A 26173-nucleotide genomic window follows, 5' to 3' on the forward strand; every position below is an offset into this window, starting at 1 on the left:
ATACCACATGGTAGGGTAAAATAATAAAATATAATTACATAATTAGAATTATGTACAAAAATAGTTTGTACATGTAGTTCTTGACTTAAAATCATTTGTTTAGTGACCGAAGTTACAGTAGCACTGACAAAAGTGACATGACCATTTTTCACACTTGGTCAGATGATCAAAATTCAGATGCTTGGAAACTGATTCATATTTATGACAACCTTGTTACTAACTACTACAGTGATTCACTTAACAAATGTGGCAAGAAAAGTTTGCAAAATGGGGCAACACTCATTTAACAAGTATCTCACTTTGCAATGTAAATTTTGGGCTTAATTATGGTCATAAGTTAAGGACAACCTGTATTAGCTAAACATATCGTTAGAGGTGGGTTATCTTTTAGAAGCATCCTCTTTGCGTGTTCTGTGCAGTATCAAGAGGAAGAAACCCCAAATCTTGGCAACTTTCCTGCTGGTTGCCTGGTCCTTTTAAACAGCAGGTGCCCTGAGCTTTACAACAGCTTTGTCTCCTTCTCCCTCCCCCCCACCAACTCCCCACCATTACTTAACTCTTGGGGGAGGGGAGGACGTTTCACCAGCTTTATTTCCAAGCTCCAAAGTCTGAACACAGAGGCAACAACCTAATAGCCACTTTTCCAAGCTCAGTCGCCTCCATGGGCACCCACTCTCTCCGCCAGGGCTACGAGGCAGAAAGGCGACTGCTTCCACTTTGCCCCGGAGCTACCTGTGAGAATAGAAACTTCCCGCTTTGTCAGGGGAAACTAGAAACTCCCAATTTCCCCCTTTGCCATGCTCTGTCCTTCCCAGTTCCACCCCAGAAAAAAACAAACACACACACACACACCCCAACCCACACACACAGAGAGAAAACCCCAAATAGCAGCGAGAGTAGAAGCAGCGGCTATTTATAGGCGCCGTGCCTACGCCGGTCCCCTTTTGGTGGCAGAGGAACGCTCTGGCCACATATGGCTTGAGCGGCTCACGCCGGGGCTCCTTGAGGGACTGAGGTCCCAATTCGAAGGGCACCAAAGCTTGGGCACCCCTAACCTGCCTGCACACACATATTACCTGTTGCCGCTGCAGGCAGTGGGCTTCGTGGAAGAGGGCGCACGCCGCCGGTCGCCAGGCGCGTCCCCCGCAGAGGAGCTCTTAACGTTGCGCAGAAAGCAGACGGGGGGCTCCTCCCTCCCCCTTCCCAGCGCTACTGTCACTCACGGGGCTGAGGACGGCAAACGGAAGGCCGACCTTCCCCACTTGTCCCCAGGCTTCGGCTGGAGCCTTGGCTGAGGGGGCTCTTCGTTGCCGACGTTCTAAGCGTCCGGGGCGTGCGGAGGAGAGGCAACAGCCAAGAGTCGCTATGTTTAGAAAAGCGATTCCAGAACGGCCGCCCCTACGTGGCCGTAAATAGATTGGGGTCCTAGCCTACTGGCCGACCAGGAATGAGACAACGTTCATTCGTCCAGGGCCACTCTCGCCCTCATTTAAAAACATGCGCTTCCCATCGGTATATTGTGTGCCCAGATCGTATGTTCTCAAAGATTGTAACATCTGCAGGCGGGCATTTAAAGTGCTAGGGGCACCTTAGCTGCTCCTGGGTTTTTGGAAATAAAAGGAATTCTTCATGGTGCTTAAGACCCACTATTTTGCGTACTTTTTTCCTCTTTACTGGGAGTAAAAATACGGTGCCCCCACCCCTACTGACATACAAATACATGGATTTTTTTCTTGCCATGTCTCCACGCCTTAATTTGAATCAGATTAGTTTAAATTGTGTATAATTGTTAACAGTGACAGAGTAGTATTTTTTTTCCTTATTCTGAGATCAACTAAATGTAACTGAGGTGTGCAAAAAATTGTTAGGCTTTATCAGCTGTTATCTTTCAACAGAAGCAGCATACTTAATGTTAACTATATTTTTTCTATTTAATCATGAAAAAGTTGGTCAGCAGGGGGGGAATTTTTTTTTTTTTCGAGCTGCTATGGGTAGAAAAAGAAGAGCAAAGCAGGGCGGGTGGGGTGGCCCCAGCCCTTAGGAAGGTAGGTCATCTAGGAGTTTTGGGTTGGGAAGAGACACAGAGCGAGAGACCAGACGCCCCTTTGGAGTCGTCTGCACAGTTTGGCGTTCTTGTTTGTCTGGCCTTGTGTTGTTTGGAGCTAGTTCTGCAGGGGCGCGTGTCCGCAAGCAGACCAGACTTCAAGTTTCTAGTTCAATCAGTCTGGTGGCTGTCACAACGAGACCTCGCGGCTGGCGTGTGGGGCCGGTGGAGTGGCCGGGAGAGGCTAGGGCCCCCTTTTGGCGGGGCCTAGAGTGGCAGGCCGGCGGTACAAGGCTGCCAGCTTTTCCAACAGCTTGGGTGGGCCTGTTTCCTGCGTTGTGGGGGGGGCGGTATGGCATTTAAGAGTATGTTATGGTGCTGTGCATCCATTGTAAAGACTGGCCAGGTGACATTTGTATGGTTGGATGATACTAGAAAGCACCATAAATCATTAGTGAGGCAATTGAGATTGCCTAAGATTAATTTTTCATATAGTTTCTGAAGACCTCAGCTGTGCGCCTTTGAATCTTTTTTTATTCCTGTTGCCAGGCGAATCCTGCCACTGTCTGCTTCCTAGGCTTGAGAGAGAGAGACTGGCTTAAGGTCACCCAGCTCGCTTTGGACTAAGAGTAGACTAGAACTCAGAGTCTCCCAATTTGTAGTCTAATGCCTTAATTGCTGTATCAGATTGACTGGAGTCTAATGCCTTGATGTGTTGAAGCAAAATTCCATAGTAAGGAATCTATCTAACCTCAGATTCTCACCCAATGATTTTAACCTGAGCTTTATAAAGAGGAAAATATCTCCCTATTAGGAACCTTCCTTCAAAACTTGAAAGCTAATGTCATCCTACCCTTTGTGTTAACATACTCCAAAACAGGATGAATTTTCACTTTTAAAAAAAGGATCTTACATATTTTTATGCTTTACATTCTCATAATCATGGACATTATTTGTAAAAAACATTCAGAAATGTAGTGAAAGGACAATACAAAAATATTGATAATATGCACTTGCATCTAGAATGGACTAGTACTGGCTAGCATGGAAGTTTCAGTAGCTCAGTATACAAACCCAATAATAGCTGCAAGAATTTCCATTCTCTGTTTCATGGGTTAGAGGCACAAATGGTTACAAAAATGTTAAAAATATTTGTACATATCCCAATGGATCTCAAAGCAAGGGCTCATGTTCAATTTAGCAAATTAATTCTGTGCCTAGCCCTACTGAACTCTATGTATGATGCAGTTATGATACAGGATTCAGCTTTTAATTAGCATAGGAATACTAACAAATATTACAGAAATCAAGTATGTCATGCAAAAACCTGTGTGTATTTTATGTGTATATGTGTATGGGTAAAGTATAGTTAAGAATAGAACCCACATGCAACAGTATGAAAGTTATGGATATATATATAATACAGGCTGCTATGCACATACACACATATATACACACAAATACTTTTGGTCTGCATTTAAATAATGTATAGTGCAAGTAAACACATGAAGCATTGACATGCCCATTACCAGATTAGCAGTCAAGTACATTTGTGAAAGCTTAGAGTTAGTGACACATAATCTACAGTCAGAAGATACAATGGATTATGATTAATAATCTGCTTTGCAACCACTGCAATCTAACCGAATTGCATGAGCTAAATAAAAGTTCAACATATTTAAAAGTTTCTAACTAGCAGACCAATTTTTAATTTGAAGCAAAAAGAAATTGTTCTAATGTAAGAAGTTAACAGAATCAGAAGCAAACTGATTTAAGATAGTTCTTTTAATATTTATATTTTTTATATTTTGCTAAATTATTAGTATTTTAAAGTTTTAAATTGCCTTTGCAATCTCCATTACAATTGATTCATAATGTCATGAATCCATATATCTTTCTCTGGTAGTGATGTGTCCACCAAAAACACAATCGCTTTCCGATCCCATGGATTAGTCCCTTCAATAATTGTTTCTACTTGGGCCACTAGAGGTTTCTGCTCCACATGGTTTCGGAAGACTATTGACGCTTCCTCTGACCACTGCTGCCATTCTATTCCTAGGGAAAGTAGCAAAAATGAAAATTAAACAAAATCATAAAACATCACAATAAGTTTTAGAAATATTTTAATCCATATACTCATTAAATGAGCTACACCTTTGCCAGAAAACTGGCCTTCCTGCATAATACAATGGCTTTTATTCTGATTTTTGTGCAATAATGGTTAATTAACTTGGTCAAGAAACTGAAGAAATAATATTAATCAATAATGAGATACTGTACTGTATATTTTAGATTGGTATTATAATGCAATTTTAAAATGCCCACTGTTAACTATGTAAAGTACGTAAAAATAACAATATATCTTGTGAGGGTCTATGTACATACATGCGTGTGCATGTGTGTGTGTACATATGTATGTATGTGCATATGTCAGAATGATGAACCTTATGAGAGTCATAATGTCACATACACATATAAAAAGGGTTGAGCTTGCAAGGTGTTACTGCAATGTTGCTTTTGTCATTTCAATGAAAGCAGCAAGATCTGGCAGATTCCACTGAAAAATATTTTCAGGAAAATGGGAAAATAGCTTAGAACATTGTTTTTTAGGAACAAGACACAATGATCAAGATTCATTTTTTTTGCAAAATATCAGTTCATCAAATTAACTGGCCTCAAATGCGTCTGTCTGTCTGTCTTGTTCAATGTTCTCACTTTTGTGGTCACTATTTTAATATATCAGAACAACATACCTGCAAGTTGGGCTGTTATGGCCTGAAATGGCAGCTCTCTAAACATATCCACAAGAGGTCTTATATTTTGGATGCAAATCAGCTCATGTTTTCCATAGTCCAGCTCATACACTGTCACCAGTCCATTTGCCAACAATCCTTTTATTAACACTCTGTGCCATCTAAGAAACAAACAAGCAAAAAAAAAGGATAGGACTCTACTCACCTAAAATGAAATAAATAGATTCATAGAAAGTAAGGGGTGGACTTGACACCATGCCTTAATGCCTCTGAGAATGCAACTTTTAGGTATTAATGTATCAAAAACTCCTCTGTGACTCCCCACTTCGAGCTGCCGACCTGGACCATTTGGCAAAAAAGAAAAGAAAAACCTTTCTCCCCTTTTCTTACTTAAAGTGAAAGATAGATCACTTATAAAAACAAAAAACAAAAGCAAATAATAATGCCTCAGTTCAGGAATGTCTCTGTCCTCTCAAACTATTTGCACAAAAGGTACACAGCTCTTTGTGTATATTTATTTATTCCTCTTTCTTTCTATAAAATTTACAGAATCTTTAAAAAACAAAAGCAGAAAGCCAAGACAACTAGTTAATAAAGCACAAAGCACATAGGAAGAAGAAAACTACTGTAATGACAAAATAATATAATCTTAAATTTTATCTTCAAATTTAAGCGAAATATCCTAGACACTACAGTAAATATTTATAGCAAACAGCAGGGGAAGGGAGATTGCCTCCCATTTGAAAGATGATGAGAAAGTATTGGAATAGATAATCTTTGACTTGGTCATCAAAATTGTTTTAATCGTTTTGAGGACATGAAAATTGAATCTAACTATGTCAAATCTCAGTCCCATTGAAATAAATAGATTTGAGACTAAATTACCGTATATACTCGAGTATAAGTCGACCCGAATATAAGCCGAGGCACCTAATTTTACACAAAAAAAACTGGGAAAACTTATTGACTCGAGTATAAGCCGAGGGTGGGAAATGCAGCAGCTACTGGTAAATTTCAAAAATAAAAATAATTAATTTGGGAAACGATCTCACTATCATGAAAGGTTTAATTGATTCACTAACCCAAAAGAAGATGATGATGATGACAGCGGGAGGCAGGAGTCACTCTCTTCCCCTCCCTCGGAGGCCCCCTGAGTCAGGAGTCGCTACCGCCGGCGCGGCCCCAGTCCCGTCGCCTCGGGAAGGGAAAGGCAAAAAGGAAGAGCCGCGGCAGCGCTTTGCAACAGCAGCAGCGGCACCAGAGGCTCAGGCTCACCGGTCCTGGTTTTGCCCCACCCTTCCCAAGGCAACGCGGGACCAGAGCCGCACTGGCGGCAGCAACTCCCGACAGCCCCAGCCGGACACCTGAGCGGAGATGTAGGGAGAAGGCAAAAGCTGCCTCTTTCGCAGCACCGGAGGCCTCCCCCGGCTGGCCAGCGCTTTTTGCCTTTCCCCCTCCCGAGGTGACGCGGGACTGGGGCTGCACTGGCGGCAGCAACTCCCGACAGCCCCAGCCGGACACCTGAGCGGAGCCCGGGCGGAACTGCCTGTTGCCGCCGTGGGCGCCGCTGCGGCGCCCGGCTGCCCAAGTAAAGAACAGGGCTGCGCCGGACCATCGGAGAAGCGGAGCAAAGCCGGAGACCAGCAGCCGCCTCCTCGGCGCAGAAAACCTCCCCCAACCAGCCGGCCGGTCTCCTCCTCCTCGCCACACAGAACAAACAGGCAGAGAAGGAGGAGAGCAGCTGGCCAGCCGGGAGGCCTCCTGTGCTGCGAAAGAGGCAGCCAACGATCTCCGGCGCCGCCCTGCTCCATGCGCTGGCTGCTCGGACTTGCCGGGCCCGGCACATAGAACAGGGCGGCGCCGGATGTTGGAGAAGCCGAGCGGAGCCGGGGATCATTAGCCGCCTCTTTGCAGCACAAGAAGCCTCCCAGGCAGAGAAGGAGAAGAGCAGCTGGCCAGCCGGGGAGGCCTCCCGTGCTGCGAAAGAGGCAGCCAACGATCTCCGGCGCCGTCCTGCTCCACGCGCTGGCTGCTCGGACTTGCCGGGCCCGGCACATAGAACAGGGCGGCGCCGGATGTTGGAGAAGCCGAGCGGAGCCGAAGCCACCTCGGCTCGCGTTGTTTTCTGAGCCCGCGAGCCTAGAGCCAGGGCGCTTTCATTGCATGGCGGAGCTTCTTGTCTCGGGAAAAACCGGGCGTCGTTGCTGCCCCCTGAGGGAGGGCGATTCTGGGCTGCGCGATTGGGGGACTTCGTGGCTTTGGGTGGGAGCGAGGACGGACAGAGTCCGTGAAGTGGGGCTTGCCTGCCCTTGCTGGCTGCCTCTGCTTCCTTAGGGGCGGGAAGGGGCTCATCTGGACCAAGGGTGAGTCTCCCCTCAGTTTCCCCTGAAGGATCTTCTGTCGCTTTTGCCTTTTCCCTACATGTTCCCTCTGTTAAAATTCCCCCCACACACACACACACTTATTTTCGGGCGGATAGATTTCGTGTCTGAGCATTCTCACATGATGGTGGATCTTTCCCCCTAAAAACAGTTAAAAAAGAAAAAACAATATATCCTCCTGCAAGAACTTTTCTGCTTCCGATTACCCCCATGCTTAAAAGTTGCAAAGGAAACACGGAAGCAGGGAAGCGCCTGCCCAGCTCCGGAGCTCCACACCATTTTTTTTCAGAGGGGAATCTGACTCGAGTATAAGCCGAGGGGTTTTTTTCCAGCACAAAAAATGGGCTGAAAAACTCGGCTTATACTCGAGTATATACGGTAGCCTCATTTAAAACTGTGTTAACAGAATACAATTCCCAAATATAGGATGGGGTACTTATAAAAGTTCTTACTTGTTTTTCACTTTGGCTGCATAGATTTTGTTTTTTTCAACAGAAACAGCTCCATCTTCTGCTGTGTTATAGTATAGAAGCATCTCTTCCATCAGCATTTCTAACTTGTGTATCTCTTGCCAGGACTGGAGGATAAAGTAACCTGGGTGGCATGCCAACGCAACAAAAACATCCATCTGTTCCCGGGACTGGACAAGTGGCAGGGTTGGTGGCATATTCACAGTGGTTTCCACCTTGCGGGATTCCAGAATATGAGGAACTGTATCTGTAGAGCTCTGCTTGGGCCCTAAGCTTGACTGCATTGGTAAATCCGTTTCCCTTCTTCCAGGGAGATTACTGAGAGAGACACTCAGAAAAACATCCTTCTGATGCTTCCACAAGTCAGCACTGGTGATCTGCCTATTTATACTGCGATCAGGGTCTGGAAAATTCTTTGGTGTAAACAGATAGATGTGTGCAATTTGGTTATCCAGTTTAACCACCTTATTGAGAAAGAGAGAGAGAGAATATTGCAATGACCACAAATTACGTCTTCATCAGAACAATAACATAGAGAGCTTTAATTCAAAAAACGTTGTACCAGCATTATGTTGACAAGTGATTAAGATAATATCAAGTAAACATATAAACAAATTCAAGAGGGGTGATATATTAGTTGTGTTCCAATATCTAAGGGGCTACCACAAAGAAGAAGGGGTCAACCAATTTTCCAAAGCACCTGAAGGCAAGACAAGCAACAATGAATGGAAACTAATCGAGAGAAACAACCTATAACTAAGGAGAAATTTCCTGACAGTTTGAACAATTAACCAATTAAGTTAATTGTTCAAACTGTTAAAATTGTTAAAAGTTAACAATTAAGCAAGGAACAACTTGCTTCCAGAAGTTATGGATGCTCCAATATTGGAGGTTTTAAAGATGAGATTGGACAATCATTTTGTCTGCAATGGTATATTGTTTCCTGCTTGAGCAGGGCTAGAACAACTTTCAAGGTTCCTTCCAATTCTGTTATTCTGTTACGAAATGTGGTAGAACCATTGGCTGAAGGAGAGGAGACCCTGAGGGACGGTGGGGTTAAAAGATATTGCAGATTAGAGTGCATTCGAGGAAGTAATGTTTGAGGTCAGTCCCTTATATATCTCCCATTTCCAAGGGGAGATTCTTGTTAACTGGTGATTAACAATAAAGAAACCCATTTGAACCATTCTCGGCACTGTTCTGATAGTTTGCAACTGACAGAATAGTACGGTGGTGGTGTTATACCGAATCACAAAGTTGCTTACATTAAGATACATATAATGCCCACAATCCTTCTGGTGATTATGTTTGGTAGCGCTGCTACAATGTGCAAGAGGGTATTTAAATGCAACTGCCTCTTGCCAGGAAGATTTTACAGACTGTAAATTGTATCAGAGATAATATCAATATTCTGAATTCTTAAATACATCTGGAGAGGCTTTATTTAATAGGTAAAAGCCAAAACTACACTGACACCCACCCCTCTTTAAATTGGAATACCCCAAAAGTACATATATTAAATCCTTCCCATTTGCTTCATTGAGAAGAAATTCACTGAATAATTTTAAAACCTGAGGATAAACAGAAATAATAGATATGCAATCCTCCCTCTTGGATGACTTGCAATATTAGTTATTTTTTTGCAGCACTGAGAATGACTAATCAAATCTTTTGTTATGGTCAATGAAGAGATGTAGGTACAATTCAGCAATAATATTACAGGGAAAAGATGAATAGGATAAAAGTTAGGAGATCAATTTGCAAAAAGGATGAACAAGATAAAAGAAACACAACCATGGAGTACCAGACCTTATTAACCAATGCAAGGCAGCAGTAATTGCAAAAATGCTTAACTGTTAAGTAAGTACAAAACTGTACTACTGAATAAGACTTTAGTAGGTTATTATATTAATATATTTAGATAAATAAAATGTGATGATGAAATACCGAAGTATATACCAAAACAATAAAATTCTACTTAAAATACTAATTACATATTAAAACATTTAATTACTGTATTTTCATTGTTTATTGTTATTGTTTCATTGCTTTTCCATTGTTATTTTACTTTTTTATCATTTACCTTCATGCTGCAGTCAGGACAGTTCAATACGGTATCTCTCAGCCAAAGTACAGCATCTGGGGTCCACATGCTAATATTAAGTGGAAGATCAGCCAAGCAGCATTTTATTGCCTAAATAATATAAAGTTGCAATAGCATTCAAGTTACACATTACAGCAAGATTCATTCTCGGTTAAGCTGCTTGAAACTCTCATGAGGAATGTCTATGGAGATTCTCAGTCATCCAAATCATGGTTGTCCCAAAGATGCTTTTTCAAGAGCCAACTAGTCTTTCTTGCTTTTTCTTTGAACACATTTCATTTCTCTTATCAGCTTGGAATGGCTGAAAGGACTGTGTTGTTCCAAGGCGGCTCCACACCCATTTGCACTACTCAGGTGACCCTGAGGACATAGACAAACCCCCAAGTTGCCTCAGCAACTTTCTAAATACCGTGTTTCTCCAACAATACGGCCTCCACCAATAGGAAGGCCCAGCATGTTTTTGGGCATAAAATCACATTAAGCCCCTCCCCCAAATTTAGGCCTATTTTAAAATATGCAAAATAAGGGGGAAGGCGGGGAGACTTGCCGTTAGGAGACGCCCAGCGGGCAGGAATTCCTCGCCACCAGCCGCTCCTAACAGGCGATCATGGCGAAGCGCGGAGAGCTCCCTACTCCCACCAAACACCTTGCTGCAGACACCTTTGGCACCCGCCGCTGTTGCTTTCCTTCTGCCCATTCCGCCGCCACGTTTGGAGCTGCCGCTTCCGTGTTTGGAGCGCCATCGCCATTTGGAGCTCCAAAGCGGAAGTGGCAGCTCCAAACATGACGGCAGGGCGATCTTTTATTTTGGTCTGCGCGAAGTTCAGAGCGAGCAAGAGAGGGAGACTGCGATGCCTCCATCCGAGATGGCAACCTCACTAGTGGATCACAACGTGGCTGGAAGCCCGAATCGGCGGGATACGATGGCGATCTTTTTGGAGTGAGAGGAAAGGGAGAGAAGAGTTGCGTGGCGTAATTTGCAGGAGGAAGTGGGTGTATCCCATGGCAGGGAGCCCAAGGAAGAAGGGCTGGTAGGCAACGGAGAGCGTCCCGTAGCTCCGGAAGCAGCCTAGAGATGCGCCCGGGAAGAGGCGCAGATGCTGCCTTGTAGTCCCCAAACCAACTCCAAATGCGAACGTGCTCCAAACACGAAGCCGGTCGCTAAAGAGCCAAAAAGCAGCAAGGGCGCCAGGTGGAAAGAACAGGGTCGCGATCACACAGAGATGCCCAAAGAGCAGAGCGCACATAACTAAAGGCGGCGCACGCAGTTGGTTTGGGGACTACAAGGCAGCATCTGCGCCTCTTCCCGGGCGCGTCTCTAGGCTGCTTCCGGAGCTATGGGACGCTCTCTGTTGCCTACCAGCCCTTCTTCCTTGGGCTCCCTGCCGTGGGGTACACCCACTTCCTCCTGCAAATTACGCCTCGCAACTCTTCTCTCCCTTTCCTCTCGCTCCAAAAGATCGCCATCGTATCCCGCCGATTCAGGCTTCCAGCCACGTTGTGATCCACTAGTGAGGTTGCCATCTCGGATGGAGGCATCGCAGTCTCCCTTCTCTTGCTCGCTCTGAACTTCGCGCGGACCAAAATAAAAAGATCGCCCGCCGTCATGTTTGGAGCTGCCACTTCCGCGTTTGGAGCTCCAAATGGCGGCGGCACTCCAAACACGGAAGCGGCAGCTCCAAACGTGGCGGCGGAATGGGCAGAAGGAAAGCAACAGCGGCGGGTGCCAAAGGTGTCTGCAGCAAAGGTGGGAGTAGGGAGCTCTCTGCGCTTGGCCATGATCACCCGTTAGGAGCGGCTGTTGGCGAGTATGCAAGGGGAATTAAGTCACCCCCGAAAAGACGGCCTAGCTGTTTTTTCGGGCTCAAAAAAAAATAAGGCCCGGCCTTATTATGTGAGAAACACGGTAGCAATTGCAATAGCACTTAGATTTATATGTAGCTTCACATTGCTTTCCAACCCTCTCTAAGCAGTTTACAGATTGTCCCCAACAATCTGGGTCCTCATTTTATCAACCTTGGAAGGATGGAAGGCTGAGTAACCTTGAGCCAGTGAGACCCAACTGCCAAACTGCTGGCAGCTGGAAGTCAGCAGAATTAGCTGCAGTACTGCTTTCTAATCACTGTGCTCTAAAATAATGCAAATGACCAGCTGTCTGCAAGGAATATAAATCCTTCCATTCCCCACCATCCAGTCAGAGCTGAAGAAGCTTCTTGGATAACAAGCAAAACATCTTCAAAGATAAAACAAGAAAGTCCAGTTGCCTCTTGAAAAAGCACCTTTGGGTCTCTTGAGAATTAGTAAAGAGATTCTCATACCTGAGGTGGTATTGAGATGATTTCTCGCAGGAATATTGAGGGAATCTCTATCAGCTCCAACACTTTTACAGATGCCACTGTTCCGGTATCCATAAATCGAACATCAAGAGTCCGGCTACTGTGAACACTTATTACCTGAGACAGGGTGGGAGTAATATCAAAATAGCAGACTATTTAACATATAGAAAGATAAGTTGCATAAGCTTGATAAATCACTAATAATGCTTATGGCTGGAACTGTCATTTAAGCCGTCGGACAATGAAGAACTTGCCAACCAATGACTGTAGCTATTGACCCACCTACATCTACAGCAATCTGAATTGTAGGGCAGTGTGCTGCTCCTTCACTTTCCTAATTATTCATTTCGGAGACTCAAAACAATTGTCCTAGATTAGATTTTGGAACTAAGTGGCATCCCAACATGTTGAACAGCAACTCCCAGTTACTAATTAAGATGCCAAATTATGCTGGTCTTTTTTGACTGTGGTGGGAAGCTGTAGTTTAGAAGCATGTTTGCTTCCCAAGGAAAAGATAGGAATTTTCTTTTACTATTTCACTGGTGGGACTAACTTTTATTATTTGTTTCTATACTGATACAAGAAAAGGAGCAATGTTCCATCTCACAATGAGATGGAATTTGGTTCCACCTCAAATTGGCTCAGAAGAACATAGTTAACAAAGCAAAGAAGATCATGGTTGCTTTTAGAAAGAGCCTGCATAGTCATACTTCACTTTGTTATCAAGGCTGCAACTGTGGAGGTGGTCAGTAGTATTAAGTATCTGGGGATGCAGATAACTAGCAATCTGACTTGGTCTCTTCATAGGTTATCTTTAGTGAAGCATGCAAACCAGCATTTGCATTTCCTGCATTGGATGAGGAGAGCGTATCTTTCTCCTTCTGTCCTGGCCACTTTTTATAGATGTACGATTGAGAGCGTTTTAACTGCATCACTGTTTGGTTTCATGGTAGCAGTGCCTCAGATAAAAGGTCCATACGGAGAGTGGTAAGGACAGCCAAGAAGATTATAGGAAGCTCGCTTCCTGTTATTCAGGATACTGTTTATAAGCGCTATATGCTTAGAGTTTAAAATATTGTTAGAGACCCCGCACACACATTTCACAGTTTGCTTCTGTTGTTCCCCTCTGGGAGGAGGTTTTGAAGTATTTCTTGCAGGACTACTAGATTCTGTAACGGCTTTGTTCCTTATGCCATCCATCTTGTAAACTCGCAGGATTCTTTTTTCCCCACCATGTATATGTATACACCCAAACTAGACTGTGATGTTTCTTTGTGTCATTATGTGTGTATTCATCTTAATATATGCTGATTAATGTACATTTAAAGTGACAATAAAGATTCTACTCTGTATAATTTAACCTATAGGCAGGTTAAGGAAACATCACTTATTCTTAAGCCAATGTTCAGTTAAGCTACCCACTTAGAAGATATTAGAGCATAAAACCTCCAATTTTTAGAAAAAAGTTTTTCTTATATGCTTTGTCAGTATTATATTACTTACCTCCACTCTAGCCCATTTTCCTTTATAGTTAAGCAAGCAGATCATGCCACAAAAAGGTAGTGATATAGAATATCCTGTTGCCTGCTGGAATAGAGTTGAAATCAGATTATGTGATGATAGTGGTTACCATGAAATGTAAGATGAATCCATAGTGCTTACATAAATTGCTCACACCCTTAGTATTTACTTGTAATTAATTAACATTATTAACCATCCAAAACGAATGTTGAATGTAATACTACTTCAATGCAAAAACATTAAGCAGCCACAGTCTCACAATATTCAAAGATCAAGGGATTTCTATATTAAACAAATATTCAGGCTTCGTTCAGCATGGGGCATTTATTTTTAACACTGCAAACCTAGCTAGATAATGTGTGTGTGTGCGCGCAAAGAAATACCTACCCTACACTAGTCTGCAAAAATGAGTGATCAATACCTTTGAAATTCTTTACTTGTTTATAAGGAAATTACTAGCAACTGCCCTGGAAATCTTTTAAGACAAAAGCCAATGTTAGACTCACCCTATGGTGAAAATAGTTTTCCAGTTTCTGCGAAATTTCAAGGAGTCTGGTCAGGCCTTTTGATGGCACTTGACAATATAAAGTTCCATCTGAGCAAACATTGGTTACCCGGACATCTGTATACAGTGCATCTACCTACGATGAAAAGTACTTAAGACATTGAATGCCTCTACAAGTTAAAACTTGTTTTATTAAAGTGTTATAAAGAGGTGAAGACAGTACCTGAAGATGGAGTTCAAGTGATTTATCCCGCAGTACCTTCAGACAAGTTGCATTAATGTTGATATCATCATCTCCTGATGTATCATATAGAATAATACGGGGAACATCACTTTTTTCTAGTATTTCAACAGCAAATATCTTGCCACAAGTTTGAGATTCTACCATTTTTACCAAGATTGGATCATCATCGAAGGCCTCTAAACCTATGTTAAGATAATCAAAATATATAATAGCCATTACAAAACAAACTAGAGCTTTTGTGTTTCAAAATGGTTTTAGGACTGTCAATGCTTAGCATAAGGATTGTATTACAACATTGAAAAGAATTCCACCTGTCTATTTTTTTCTTCTGGCCACTTATTGTGCTTTCTTTTTTTTAAAGTGAAGTGCTATAAATATTATGAAAGCTTGGAGTTCCCAGTGTAGTAAAGGCAAGATCAATACCTGCTGAAATCTAAAAATTAGAAAGGCGAGTAAAATCATAGGCTTCTAAAACTTCTGAAATTTTTATTTCCTCCTTGAATGGCGAAAGAATCATAAAAACTATGTGGAACTTAGAATACAACATAAAGAAACCAAATTTACTTTATAGGGAATTCTACCACAGTGTACACAACTCTTTATAATTATTAAACATCAATGGGGTTTCTATAAAGTTGAACTGTCATAAGGATCATGAAATGAATTTTATTTCATTCTAGGATTGTAATTTGTCTAAATTGCTTGCAAACATTATTCAACTATTTTTCTAATCAAAAGGGATCAGCAAATGGACAGCCTATTACCAATTCAGATACTAACCAACATTCATACAATAGAATGTCAGCAATATCATGAAAAGTATCGAAGTCAAATTCTAACTCGTGTCAGCTGGGAACAATGGCTCTGCTATTTTCTTATGTGCAAAATGAATGTGCTGGCATGATTGCCTACTAAGGTAACATGAACTTCTGAAAGGTTTTAAACACATTATCAAACAAAAACCTTTTTAGCCCAGATGAATGCTTTTATTATACAGTTTTTTAAATAAATATAATTGCAAAAAGAGGTCTGTCTTGATCTCTCATTCATTTCAGAGAAAACTAGTCATAAGGTCAGCCCACTCATTGTGTCAATGAGTACAAAATGGCCTTGCCAAATACTATCTTCCAAGTCTGCTGGATTAATATAGTCTATAATCTCTTTCTCCCATTTGTTAATAGGATGCTATGCAAACAGCATTTGTATCTACGGAAAAGAAAAAGGCACATCTTACCAGCTAGTTTACATCTGGAAGCCTGGAATGGCAATCTATAGAACTGCTTGGCTAATTTGTACACTCTGGAATTTTCAATGATTTCATTAAAACCATAATCGATGTAGCATACCTAGAAACACAACAAAGTAAGAGATAACCAGGAATCTTAATTAGTCACAATACAGTTCTTTGCACTTTCCCTGGGATTTGCCTTTCAAATGTGGCTACAACTCCCCTTATCCTCAGCCAGTACACCAAACTGGCTGTTCAAGCTGCAAGCGTATGCTTTACAAACATGAGAATCTATTAAATAAAAGGCCTCAAGTTTTCAGGAGAGGGGTTTTTATTTGTCTTGAAGTTTCCATAGCCTTCTTTCCATCCAAAAAAATTGGAATATTCAGGGATTTTTTTTTGAAGTGTAGTAATTCTTAAATATACTTGACACCATGCTGAGACCAATCCATGCCACTGGAAATATTAAGCCATAAGATATGTAACCAAGTTATTCATATAGATAATTATTTCTATTTACAAGAAAGTTTTAAAATATTCTATTTGTGGGCAAGAGATTTTAGGTACAATAGGGATTGAAGGCCATTATAACTTGTTTCCCTTTCTTCCTTATTCCTGATCTTTCTCTCCCAAGGACCACACAGAAACGGGGACATCTAGATTTATTTTACTTGTGCTTTCCTATATGTTTACCTCCAGCTTCAATCAGGAGAAAGGGACTGGTTAGTATTTGTTGGCATATTAGGAAAACTGCTAAGTGCAGTTCTCAATATGTAGAAGCCACACTGGCAGGATCTGATGGGAACTGTAATGAGAGAGAGAGATGTAGTGGTGAAGGTAATGGACTAGAACTGAAAAGTTCTAACCATGGAAACTCACTGGAGGACTATGACCCAATCATGTTCTCAGACCAACTTCATCCACATGTTGTGGGGCAAAAAGAGAAGAGGAGTAACACAAATACCCACCTTCAGGTTCTGAATGCAAGACAGCATATAAGTGTAATGAATAAAAAACCCACATCCCAAGAATTACAATTTCCCCACAGGTGGGATACTGGTATAAGTAGTAAAAGACAAAATCTCAGTACTATTTCAGAAGCAAGGATTTTAGCAGGAAGGCAAGAACAAACAGTTCTATTGCTATTACCTATGGCTGACTTAATGCCCTTTTGGCCTTAATAGAAATTTTACCAAATTCTTTCATTGGATATTTTTAACCATACAGTCAGAAATACCGATGGGGGCTATAACAATAAAAGAACTGATTAGAATGGAATTTGGGACCAGTATCCATTTTTTATATAATTTTCAGTACAGATACTTTTTGCGCTTGCCTTTATTCTATTGCCCTCTGTTGAAATAATCTTTGCTCGCAGCCAAGCATCTTCTTCTGCAAGTGCAGCAACAAGTTGTCCAACCTTAGGAGACTGGATTTGCGAAACCGAGGCATTCCGACTGTACCAATCTTTCATCTCTTCTTCCATGGATTCCTGGGCACCCGAATAATTTGCGCCTACATACCTATGGATTTCAGTAGGACACAACTTAGTATAAATCAGTTAAGTATGAACAATTGGAGTAGCTGAACTGTTAATACAGGTAGTCTTTGACTTACAACCATCACTTAGTAACCAAGGTTTTACACTGGCACTGAAGAAAGTGACTTATGACTGTCACAGCTTCTCCACAAGTCACATGAAGAACATTTGAGTGTTTGACATATTTACAATGGTTGCAGGGTCTCAGGGTCATGTAATCACCACTTGTAACCTTCCCACCCAGCTTCCAAACAAGCAAAGTCAATGGGGGAAGCTGGATTTGCTGAATGACTACGTGATTCACTTAACAACTACAATGATTCACTAAACAACTGTGGGAAAACTGTTGTGAAATTGGGCATGATTCACTTAACAACTTTGTTTAGCAGAAATTCTGGTCCCGGTTGTGGTTGTATGTTGAGGACTACCTGTAATCTCAAGTTAATGTAACTGGACTTTCGAATGTGTTTACTATGCTTTTTATTATACGAGTTCTTAAATGTATTCATTTTTAAATTAAAACAGTCTCTGATCCCAAAATATATTTAAAACAATACCTTCATTTTCTTATTCTCTTTTAATCCAATTCAGAGTTTAAGATTAATAAAAATAAAAAAATGTATTTTATGTACAGTGCTTTTAGTACTTAATAGAGTTCTTGGTTATCCAAGTCTTTTGACCATAGAGAAAGTAACTTATGAAAACTACACAGTGTAATCTGCTACCAGAAATTAGAAATAAAATGGCAGAGATTTCAGCAGAGGTGTAAGAGAGTAGAGCATTCAGAGGAACAGTGAGTCATTTAAATCTAACTTATTTAAGTTAACTTATCCTACAGAAAAAAGTGGTTGCATGAACTTTTAACACTACTTGCCAAAAAAGAGGTAACTAATGCATCTAATTGGAATTCATATTTAGATGTTACTTGAAGCGAAGACCTTGTTTGTATGTATGTGTGTATTAATCAAATTTAAATAACCACCCATTTCACCAAATGCACCTTACTACACTGATGCTTGCTATAATGATTAGGGAACTGAAAAAAAATCTTAGCAAGGGCAGAAAGATTTACAGCTTCAGGTGTACAGCTACTTATGAAAGCAATTTACCAATGAAGCAAAGAAACAGCATCAAAATAGCACAGAACCCAAAGACGAATTATATACATGACTTGGAGAGAGAGGTGTAATTGAATCAGAGTTACAAAAGGAGTAAACCATGAGTACATTTCCAAAAAGGAAAACAAAGGGAGTTTGACAGGATAGGCAGCAAGAAGTGCTGACAGATGGATCCATAGACATAGAGGAAGCATTCAATCTGTTGCACTTTGATTCTATGCTGAAATTGTGGCAGCCTGGTGACAAAAGCTTGGGGTTTTTATTTATTTTGCTTTGTTTTCAGTTTTTAAAATGCCACAGCATTTAGATAATCTATGGACCAATATGTAATTATTATTTTCAGATTTGGTGATTTATGATGGCCAAATGAAACAACATTTCAAGTTTATGTACTGTATAGTAAAACATATATTACTGCTCAATAAGTATATTTCTCTTTATATACTTTATAATATTGCAAATTTTTCCTGCTACTACAAAAAATTATTAGATTAGTATTCCACTTTTTTTTATAAATAACTCAAGGTAGCAAATGCGTCTAATACTCCTCTGTCCTGTTTGTTCACAACAACCCTGGGAAGTGGGCTGGGCTGAGAATGCGTGACTGGCCCAAAGTCACCCAGCTGGCTTTCATGTCAATGGCTGGATTAGAACTCACAGTCTCCTGGTCTCTGACCAGCACTTTAACCACTACACCAAACTGTTACTCATTCATGGAAATGCTAGATTTCCATTTGCATTCTTTTTCCGCTATCTCCCAAGCTATTCCAAAGGACCTCCCACACAATGTGGAACAGATTTAGGAATTGGGTGGGGGATGTGCGGAGAATTCCAGGATGTTGTGAAAATCCCTTCTAACATCCAAAGAAAGAATCTGTTGGAATAAAGAACTTTCGATAAACAGAGGCAATACACAACAGTATATGCCCAATTGGAAGTGTTCTGAAGGAGATAGTTTTTTTTCCTATTCTTATCTGTGATTTTAAACAACTCCATGCACCAGAGAAACGTGAAAGAGAGGTTTATAAACATACCTAACGACGACGTCATTTGTGGAATACAGGTCCACTACCAACACAGATGGTGATACTTCTTCTGGGATAATTAAAGGAGGCACAGGAACGTGTTCAAAATCATCCCCTTGGGAGTCCTGCTTTGCTTTAGTAGACTGGTGCTCAGCTGGTTTCTGCATGCCTTCACATGTGGAGTTCTTAGCAATAATATTCAGGTCCTTCCCTGGGTGCTGTTTTGGGTTTGCATACAGAATTGCCTTTTTCGGATTTTCGGAAATGTAACTGATTGTACATATATCTGAAAGCAAATCAAGGTTGTCCAAAAGATTCTGAGGCAACGCTGCTTTGTATGTGTCTTCATATACTTTTGGGAGTGCATTAGCCCAAAGACCACTGGAATATTTTGTCAAGATGTCTGAGATATTTTGCTTGAAGTCTCCACGAATGGTAGCAATTTTAGTTTCCACGCCCTGTTTTATTAAAGGAGGCTGAGGATTTCTTTCTTGGCTTGAAACACCCTTTCCTGGATGATGAATTTTCCCAGGAGGGTAGAGAATTATATCTTTTTGACCACCAGAAGATACCTTCTCTGCCTTTGAAAGAACAGAAGCAGCAGCTATTAAAAAAATCAGACTGAATCAAATATTCAAGCTCAACACTACATAAGCTCAATCAAGATCTAGATATCTGCAAGACCATCCTCTCTCTGAGATCTGTTAACCTTTCAGAACTGAAAGAGAAATCTCCTCCCTCCCAATCACCTGGAATGCCATCTGCAGGTAGCCCAGAGTTGCTGGGCCTTCTCAGTTGCTGCCCCCTTTCTCTGGAATAGCATTCCTCTGGATATCCAATAGGCATGCTCTTTGTAAAACGGTTACAGAATTGTTGTAATTTTAGTTATCTCAACATTTCGGTATGTGGGGACATATTTGTTCCCCTCCCGAAGAATAAAACTTTACACCCATTATGCTTTCCCCAATAGCTAAATAATTTTGACATTGTTGTATATTTCTTCTCAAGCTACTGTTGTTTAGAGCAGGGGTGTCAAACTCACGTCATCACAGTGGTGTCGTATGATATATTGGGACTTTTCCCTCCTTCGCTAAACTGGGCGTGGCTGGGGCCAGCATGTAAGGCATCTGGCCCAAAGGCCGTGGGTTTGACTGCCATGGTTTAGAGGTTTAACATGCTGAGTCTTGGAACAGCATGTAAGCCTAATATATAAACTTGTGAGCAAAGATTGCCCAGATTTTGGAAGAAATTCTTACCTCTTTTTCTTATGTTCAGGTAAATCTTTCCAACACAAATTACTTATTTTGATTGACTGAATGTCTTATTTTTCATATAGCTATGGCAATTAATTACAACCATGATCCCTACAGGTACTGGACTGCAACTCTCATAATTACCAACTGATGTGCTCAAATGCCATTCTGTCTAGGAATTTGGGAAATCAAAAGACAACACATCTGAGAGCATCAGGCTATGCAAATCAGTCCTCGATATCACTGATTTTTAATGGGTATTTTAAAACTGGGCTAATCCTGTAAACACACATTTGGAAATAAGTTTACGTTTAAAATAAATTGGGAAAGTCCCAGTGGACTATGCATGTGAGAATGCAACCTTCAAGTTACAGCATATTCAAACAGACTGTTAACACAAAAAATTAACATAACTCTTAAAATGATTTCCCAAATTGATAATGCAAGGATGTACATTTCAAGACAAATAGCTTTTCCAAATATAGCATGTTCCCATCTACACATGCTTGTTCTTTATGGTGCTTTTAATCCAGGCCTAGCTAGAAACATAACCTAAAATCGTTTGTTTTCCCTTTGATCTGAAAAGTTAATGCTGCCCAGGGATACCAATTTTCTACCGTCCCTCCAATCATATGCACAGTTATTAAATAACTATATTTAAGGTGGAAATTCTCTCTAAATCCATTTCAAAGAATTTCCATTGAATCATGTGTGGTTTACCTTGGAGCAAACATACAAAAAGATTTTGCCTGAGGAATCATGTTGTTTGACAGAATTTTACAAAATCTTCATACTTTTGAGAATTAAGAACACTGCTGAGGTCAGATGAGAGGCATATACAGGAGCACATGAGATACAGAAGTTAAGTTGATGATTTTACTAAGGTATAGTGATACTTCTAGGATTCTAAAACATGAGATCACCCGCTATAAATTCATCAGGAAGCCCTCAACAACTATCTTATTCAATTAAGAATGGAATTACCGAATTATCTAAATAAAAAAATATACTTTTTAGATGGATCATTCCAGAGGGCATCTTAGTAATATGGAAGGAGAAAAGGGTTGAGAATAGATAGTCTGACTAAAGCTCAAGAATTTTTTGATCAAATAGGAGGAATAGAAGAAGAATCGAGCAGCAGAGATGATCACGAGACCTCGAGTCAAGAAGAATTACAACTTAGAAGCAGGGGGAGAGATAGGGAGAAGGAGAGGGAAGGAGGTGAAGAGATACTTGGAAGAGAAGAAATAGGGGTGAGGACTAGAAGTCAAACGATGAGTAAAAAATATGGAGGGATAGAAGTAAGAAGAGAAATGGATAAAGGAATGAATATCTATAAATATTAATGGGTTAAATGATCCAGTTGAGAGGAAAAAGAGTATTTTTAAGTTAGAAAAACAAAGAGCTGATATGATTTGTATTCAAGAGGTTCATATTAAGACAGGTGACCAAGGATATTTAGTGAATAAAAAACTGGGGAAAATGTATTCAGCGTTGGCGGAAGAGAAAAAAAGAGGGGTAGTACTATATATAAAAAAGGACATAGACTAAAAATTGATTTATAAAGATGAATTGGGAAGAATAGTAATGGTAGAGTTGGTAATACAAAATAAAAAGACATTATTAGTGTCTTTTTAGCCCCCAATAAAAATCAAAGTGAATTTTACAAAATTTTATATGAGAAATTAATAGAATTTGGTAACTCAAGAATTTGTATCATAGGAGATTACAACGCAATAACAAACAATAGTCAAGATTATGCCTGTGAACAAAGACAATATAAGAAATGGAATACATTGCCTAAGAAATTTCTAGAGATGGTTGAAGAATTAGAACTTGTGGGTGTGCGGAGGAAGAGAAACCCAGGAATATTTCTACTCACTTTCTACTCCAGCCCACACAAATCATGGTCCAGGATAGATATGGCTTGGGTAAATAGCGAGTTATGCAAGGAGATTCAGGATATAAAGATTTTGGCTAATACGTGGGCAGATCATAATCCGGTACAGATAATATGGAAAAATAGTCTCTATAAAAAAGGTAGCTGGACACTCAATTCACAACTATTGAAGGAGGAAGAATATATTCAAAAAGTTAGGGAAGAACTGACCAGTTTTTTAAAAATTTAATAAGAAACAGGAATCTATGGATATTTAAGGGGAATATCAATAGCTTTTACAGCAAATAGAAATAAGGAAAGAGAGGGAAAGCGGAAAGCTCTAATAAAAAGAATAGAGAAAATGGAAAATAAGCAAATGGAAACCCCGAGGGATGACAAATTAGAAATGAATTAGCACTAGTTAAACATGAAATGAATATTTTAGACCAAGAGGAATTAACTAAAAATTATTATATACAAAACAAAGTTATTTTGAGCATGCAAATAAATCCGGTAGGTGGCTGGCATTAAGAAAAGAAAACCAGAAAAGAACGATATATCAATTAGAGGATAAAAATGGAATAATAGAGACAGACCTGGAGAAAAAAAAAGGAAATCGCAAGAGAATATTTTGAGGATCCTTATAAACAAGAGGAAGTTGACTTAAATAAAATAGAAGAGTATTTGAAAGAAGGAATTTTGTACCCTTTATTGGATGATAAAAAAGAGCTGCTTAATAAAGTGATAACTTTAGATGAATTAAAGGCGGCAATTCAAAAACAAAAAAGAAACAAAACACCAGGGCCAGATAGGTTACCAAATGAATTATATAAAGAGATAAGTGCCACACTAGAGAACATGCTATTAGAAGTCTGCAATGAGGTATTACTGGAAGCTAAAATTCCAGAATCATGGAAGGAAGCTTACATAACATTGATTCCGAAAGAGGGTGCAGATGTCAACCAAATAAAGAATTATAGACCAATATCTCTTTTAAATTCAGATTATAAAATTTTTATGGCGATAATGGTGGAAAGATTAAAGAAAGCATTTAGCAACAACATTCATTCGGATCAAAACGGCTTTCTTCCCATGAGGTAGATAAGATATAATACAAGAATAATAATAGACATATTAGAATATTATGAAAAACATCCAGGAAACCAAGTGGCCTTGGTCTTCCTGGACGCGCAAAAGGCTTTCAATAACTTAAATTGGGACTTTATGAAGAAGCAGATTAACTTGATGGGCTTTGGAGGTAATTTTGTAAAAATGTTAAATGCAATTTATGCTACGCAAAAGGCTAACATATTATTAAATGGAGAAATTACTAAATCATTAAAGATAAGGGTGTCAGACAGAGATGCCCTCTTTCACCTCTGCTTTTCATAACAATTCTAGAAACTGTTTTGGACAGAATTAGATCAAATAAAGAAATTAAAGGAACCAAAATTAAAAGTCAAGAGTATAAATTACAGGCCTTCGCAGATGATATGGTTTTTGTTATAGAAGACCCAATAGACTCAGGACCAGCTTTATTAAATGAAATAGATAAATTCGGTAAATTAGCAGGATTAAAAATTAATAAGGAAAAAACTAAAATGCTCGTTAAAAATTTGCCAAATAGCAAACAAAAAAAATCGGAAGAAAAGATGGGATTACAAATTGTAAATAAGATCAAATATTTAGGCATCTGGTTAAGAGCTAGATCATTAAATCTGCGGGAGGACAACTACACCCAATTACTGAAAAAGATTGAAAAGGATTTGGAAAATTGGAATAAGATGCAAATATCATTATTAGGCAGAATAGCAACAATCAAAATGAATGTTTTACCCAAAATATTATATCTATTTCAAACAATTCCGATATTATTGGATAAAAAATTCTTCAAAGAATTAGATAAAATTGTGATGAAATTTATCTGGGCAAAGAAAAAAACGAGAATAAAAAATATATATTTGCAAGATAACAAAAGCAGAGGTGGATTTGGACTCCCTGCCTGGGAGATCTGTTATAAAGCGGCGGCATTAGTATGGATAAAAGATTGGATCAATTTGAGGAACAATAGAATTCTAAAATTGGAGGGCCACGACTTACAATTAGGGTGGCAACGCAGTTTTGTGGAACCAGAATAGCCAAAACAATCTATACTTTGCTAGACCTGTATTCCGAAAGTCACTAATTAAAATTTGGGCTGACATTAGAAGAAATCATTGTACCAAAATTCCGAAATGGTTTTCAACGATGGAGGCAATGTTCCACTTAAATATGATGGATATTAGTAAAAAACTGAAGTACCATCAAATATTAGATAAAGAGGGAAGAATTAAAACGATACAGGAACTTGAAGCACTAGGGATAGTGATTGATAATTGGTCACACTTCCAAGTAAAATTGAGATATAATAAAGACGTAAAGGAATATGGAATTGAGGCAAAAGATACGCATTTAGACAAAATACTCTCAAAGTCCTGAGAAAGGGTTTATTTCTAAACTATACAATATATATAATAATATAATATAAAATATAATATAAAATATAATATAAATATAGAATAGATAGATAGATATAATATAATATAATAATATAACATAATAATATAATAATATAATATAATATAATATAATATAATATAATATAATATAATATAATATAATATAATATAATATAATATAATATAATATAATATAATATAAATGTATGTATGTATGTATATTAGAACATGAAATGGCTGAGAGAATCTATGTTAGCCTGGAAAAAAAAAATTGGTCACAGTATAGATCTGGATGACTGGGAAGAAATCTGGCAAAAAAATCTTGTATTAACTAGATCAGTGGCACATAAGGGGAATTTGTACAAAATGATACAAAGATGGCATCTGGCACCCTCTAGACTGGCCAAAATATTTCCGACAGCAAACCCATGCTGTTAGAAATGCAAAGGGAAATTTGGTACTTATGTCCATTTATGGTGGACCTGCCCAGAGACAAAGAAATATTGGTTAAAAATAAGAGTGGATAGAAGAAATTATAGAGTGTGGGCTGGAGTGGAAACCTGAACTGTTCTTGTTGGGAATGATTAAAGGGGATTATACCCCTAAAGTAAGATATCTGACCATCCACTTATTGACAGCGGCACGGATTTGTTTAGCACAATATTGGAAGAATCCAAATGTACCACTGATACATATTACTATTCAAATTATTATAGGATATAGGACAGATTATTATAGGATATAGGACAAATGGTACAACTGGGTAGACCGTAAAGGGAAAACACATAAATGAACCCTAGAAACAAATTATATGCAACTATCTTTATGAAATGTACAAGAATAACAAAGGTGTTAAATATTTTTTCTTCTACATTACTAGCATTTTATATTCACTATATTTTTTATTTACTATTCAAAAAGTATGAATTTATTATTAATTAATAGTTATAAGCCAACGAGAAGATTAGTAAAGCATTGCAAGTTATGTAGTGATTAAGATTTGATAGTTAATGGAAATGTGAGAAGTATGAGTAATGATTATCAGGACGTATCAAATTCGATATCAAATGTAAAGAGGAATGTGTTATGTATACACTATTGGTTTTGTATTTTCAAATTTGTATGTTTTTAATTCTTGTAAATAAAGTTCATTTTAAAATGTTAAAAAAAAAGAATGGAATTACCAGTGTTTATATTCCTATAGACAAGCTTCAACACTTTGATAATCCTAATTCAAATGAGGCTATCTAGACTTTTACAAGCTGATTTTAAAT

General features: G+C 39.3%; 2 protein-coding genes across 7 annotated transcripts in view; both read right to left on the bottom strand.

Moving 5' to 3' along the window:
* Nucleotides 1-1488, bottom strand: part of TMOD1 (tropomodulin 1) — a 45303-nt gene extending 43815 nt beyond the window's left edge. For 3 of the 4 annotated variants that reach the window (XM_026672931.2, XM_026672932.2, XM_087957393.1), the window contains exon 1: nucleotides 1077-1487. The gene's annotated coding sequence lies outside the window, so the exon portion shown is untranslated. Of the gene's footprint in view, nucleotides 1-1076 lie in introns of all 4 variants that reach the window. The other variant, XM_026672930.2, reaches the window with a different exon arrangement.
* A 1884-nt stretch (nucleotides 1489-3372) lies between these two features.
* The window catches only part of TDRD7 (tudor domain containing 7), a 47299-nt gene continuing 24498 nt past the window's right edge, over nucleotides 3373-26173 (bottom strand). For 2 of the 3 annotated variants that reach the window (XM_026672934.2, XM_026672933.2), the window contains exons 7-17: nucleotides 19279-19850; nucleotides 16923-17109; nucleotides 15593-15704; nucleotides 14338-14540; nucleotides 14116-14250; nucleotides 13592-13675; nucleotides 12071-12205; nucleotides 9732-9842; nucleotides 7631-8112; nucleotides 4798-4958; nucleotides 3373-4099 (exon numbers count right to left, since the gene is read on the bottom strand). In XM_026672934.2, the coding sequence (XP_026528719.2) occupies nucleotides 3903-4099; nucleotides 4798-4958; nucleotides 7631-8112; nucleotides 9732-9842; nucleotides 12071-12205; nucleotides 13592-13675; nucleotides 14116-14250; nucleotides 14338-14540; nucleotides 15593-15704; nucleotides 16923-17109; nucleotides 19279-19850 (2379 nt within the window). In that variant the 3' untranslated portion in view covers nucleotides 3373-3902. The remainder of the gene's footprint in view (nucleotides 4100-4797; nucleotides 4959-7630; nucleotides 8113-9731; nucleotides 9843-12070; nucleotides 12206-13591; nucleotides 13676-14115; nucleotides 14251-14337; nucleotides 14541-15592; nucleotides 15705-16922; nucleotides 17110-19278; nucleotides 19851-26173) is intronic. The other variant, XM_087957394.1, reaches the window with a different exon arrangement.

The sequence above is a fragment of the Notechis scutatus genome, chromosome 2, assembly GCF_049901735.1.
Source record: "Notechis scutatus isolate UNSWTSFEM ecotype Mainland chromosome 2, rNotScu1.2, whole genome shotgun sequence".
NCBI classification, from domain to species: Eukaryota; Metazoa; Chordata; class Lepidosauria; order Squamata; family Elapidae; genus Notechis; species Notechis scutatus.